This window comes from Brassica oleracea, chromosome C9, assembly GCF_000695525.1.
Source record: "Brassica oleracea var. oleracea cultivar TO1000 chromosome C9, BOL, whole genome shotgun sequence".
In the NCBI taxonomy this organism is placed as follows: Eukaryota; Viridiplantae; Streptophyta; class Magnoliopsida; order Brassicales; family Brassicaceae; genus Brassica; species Brassica oleracea.
This window is the reverse complement of record NC_027756.1, coordinates 34,460,740-34,464,470: the sequence shown is the minus strand read 5'-3', so window position 1 is coordinate 34,464,470 and position 3,731 is coordinate 34,460,740. Positions and strand designations below refer to the sequence as shown.

At 43.0% G+C, this 3,731-nt stretch overlaps 1 protein-coding gene across 1 annotated transcript; it reads right to left on the bottom strand.

Annotated features, from left to right (window-relative positions):
• Nucleotides 1–1,640, bottom strand: LOC106314854. Its single transcript, XM_013752667.1, has 2 exons — nt 937–1,640; nt 1–847 (listed from the first exon to the last, which is right to left on the bottom strand). Exons 1-2 carry the CDS (start codon nt 1,638–1,640, stop codon nt 1–3), a joined length of 1,551 nt encoding a protein of 516 aa, XP_013608121.1.
• Between the last annotated feature and the right edge of the window lie 2,091 nt (nt 1,641–3,731).

Here is a 3,731-nt window from a genome sequence, read left to right as displayed (position 1 = left end):
CTAAACCCACTGACTCTCTTTTGCGAAACCTGAACCGGCGACATCATCACCGCCATCTTCTGTGATGTCAGCCCGCCTAGTTTGCTGCTGCCTCATCTCAAACTTGTTTCCGCCAGTGCTATCTTCCACATCATCTAATATTCTTTGGCGTCTGAAAGGTATAAAATTGTTGTTGTTATCAGAATTCAGTCTTCTCAAAGATCTTCCAGCATCATGTCTTTGGCCAAGCCCAAACCTCCTTCCCCTGAAGCTATTACGATTAGTTCCAGAATCATGGCTCCTCCTTTCATCGAATCTCGGCGGCGGCATTCTGTTTCTTGGAGGTGACATGAAACCTATTTCTTGATCTTCAAGAAACCGTTCCTGGAAAGGAAACCTCACGCTCTCCATCATCCTCTCCTCGGCTCTAAACCCATCATGAGGATGAGATAATCTATCTCCACCGTTCCACGGGACTGGAGAACGACGTCTAGATCTCCTAAACACCGGAGAGTTACGTCTTTCCCTCCTGTTACCACTCCTCCAGTTGTGCATCCGACCAGAAAACTGGTTATTATCACCGTGCCTGCCCCTCATTACACGATCCCCACCATTTGAAAACCGACCACCGCGGTATCCCCCATTTGAGAAACGCTTACGTACATAACCATCAGGTTGTGATCCTTGTCCGGACCCTGATCCTGATTGATCAATTCTGCCCATCACACCTAGATTTTCAGGGTGTGGAGGCTCGAGAACATAGGGAGGTCTGGAACCCGAACCACTAAAGTATCCTCTACCAGAACTCCTGTCATGTCTCCCAAAACAGTTATATGGAGCCATGCTCAACTCTTCATTATCATCAGATCTGAAACAAAAAGGACCATTACTAGGTTAATAATGAACTATTAAAAATTAAAATGACCTCAAAATGAGGCATGGAAAGAAAAAACTTGCCTTGTCCTCGGGATGCCATCATGCGAAGGCAACTCCTTAAATGGTTTCGGCACAAACCTCCTTGAAGAAGAAGACCGCTTCTTAAGATGCAAATCACTAATGCGAGCCACATCATTCTTCTCTATGTCCCTTATGTCATGAGCCTCTTCAATTCTCAATGCATCATGAAATTTACGCTCTAATGGTCCCAAGTTAGTCTCTGCTAAGATTCCCTTATCAGAATCCTTCATCTTGTTGTCAGTACTTTCAGCCATAGAGGAGAATCCCCCATCCTCAACCTTATTTTTGCCCCTACGATTTGGCTCCCTTAATTCTCCATCCTCAAGCGGGGAATTATAACCAGATTTGAACTTATTTCCATTTCTAGCAGCTGCTTCAGCCTTAGGACCACATGGTGATGAAAAATTTTCTTGCCCAACTGATGCAGCAAACCCATCTAGATGGTCCTTACTACCATCAATATGTTCGCTCTCTCTAGGGGCCATTGGATTTGGGATTACTCCCTTCACATCTTTTTCAGAGGCATCATCTTCTACATCACAAGGTGGACCCCAAGCATCCATAGAAACATTTAAGTCCCAGTGTAACCTTAAATTCTTTTTCTCAGTGGGTTCACTGACCGATGATTTATCTGACTTTATGATAACCCCACTATCAGGTGCTAAATTTTCACTTTCAGTTGCTCCCTTAGTAGCTACTATCATCCCTCCTACGCTCACTATTGAAAGTTCAGAGACACACAAATATGAACCGTACACAAGTCTTTCAAGAACACTTTCTTGTGTATTAGAAATCTTTTAAACAATCCTCCTAGATCTGTTTTATCCGGTTTATGCTCAGTCACACACGACTAGCGACAGACCAATTTCTAATCTCTAAATTACAGAAACCCAAGCTTAAAACTTTTCAGTCGATTTCTGTAGCCGACAAGAACAAACCTCTTGCTCTAGCTTTTACTCTCTTAACGCTTAACCTAAAACACTTCTATGTTCCCTCGCTAAGTACACGTGAAAGACAATATTCTACTTCCTAAAATATCGCCAACAGAAGATCTTCTTTGCTTCGCGCCAAAGCAATATCTTCTACTTCCATAAGTTTGTGACACGTCATCACGCCGTAACAAACTTAACGTACTATGTTACACACTCATCACCATGTGTAACACACTCTTGGCTCAGAACGAACAAGCTCACAATTCTTGAGCTTACATTCTCCCCCTTTTTATCTGATTGTGACAACCTACTCAACCTGTTGCAACAAAGCTCAACAAACAAGACAATCTTCCATATCAAGCATAAGGATTAGTCTACCATCATACCACAAGATACGAGAAAGCGGAAACACCACACATTTAAGAAATTAAGAGTTTCAAATCACACAAGCAAACGAAAGCAAAAACAATAGTACAATGCAGACTACAATATCTAGGTTCAGTACATAGTGCATAGAGTAAGAAACAATAGATTCACTCATTAGAAACTCTCACTCTCTTCACTATCCAGTTCCACTTCATCTTCCTCCTCATCCTGTGGGGTTTGACGACGATACTGTGGATATTCTCCCCCTGAGTAGATGCACATTAAGATAAAAACATAAGGTCAGAAACTCATAGAATTCAAGAAAAAGGTTCAACAAGTACTACACCCTTACTCCTCAAGTGAATCCGAGTGCTTTTAAGATCAGCTATGGTTCGCTTAATGTCGGCCAGAAGAACCACGGACCTTGAGTCAGCCCCTTGCCCTCTGCCTGCCTTTTTGTCTTTGACAACCAGCTTCAGATACCCGATATACTCCTCATCATCTTTAAGTGAATCCGAATGCTTTTAAGATCAGCTATGGTTCGCTCAATGTCGGCCAGAAGAACCACGGACCTTGAGTCAGCCCCTTGCCCTCTGCCTGCCTTTTTGTCTTTGACAACCAGCTTCAGATACCCGATATACTCCTCATCATCTTCAAATGACAGCACTGTACGTTGATAGTCAATAACTTGCTGAATCAATGTAGGAAAAATGATCCTTCGAGACCTGTCAGTGTTGATGTTAGCAGCAAAGCTGATGATTTGATCGTAGACCATCTGACCAAAACCAAAGCTTCTGTGATGATGAATCATGCAGAGAAACTTGAGTCGTCCCTGGTTCATTGACGTTTAGTTGGTGGTGGGACCATCTGACGAAAACCAAAGCTTCTCGTTTCTTTCAGCAGGGACCCCTTTCTCTTCAGGTTTCTTTTCTTCGAGACCTGTCAGTGTTGATGTTAGCAGCAAAGCTGATGATTTGATCGTAGACCATCTGACCAAAACCAAAGCTTCTGTGATGATGAATCATGCAGAGAAACTTGAGTCGTCCCTGGTTCATTGACGTTTAGTTGGTGGTGGGAATCCAATTTGTGCACACTAGCTTGTAAAGGACTTGATTCGTCGGGGTCAGATACTTGGAGCTCATAGCTTCCCAACGCTGCACACGATTATCCGTCACAAATGAGCACACTCGATCAATGTTTGCGGCCAAGTAGTCATGATCTTCTTCAAATCCCGGAACCAGATACAAAGCATTAATCAGGCTAGGCGAGAAATCAACCATAGACCCACGAAGAAACACAACAACACCATTTCCTCTATCCTCAGCAGCACCCAAATTGGCAATAAACTCTTTCACCACATTAGGGTGAAACAGATCACTATCAATCAGAGTGTAGATCAAACCCGACCTAACTACCACCCGTTTCACATCAAACAAGTTCTCATCATTCACATCTAACCTCTGTTGAATCACAAACTCACGTGGAGCCAATTTTTCA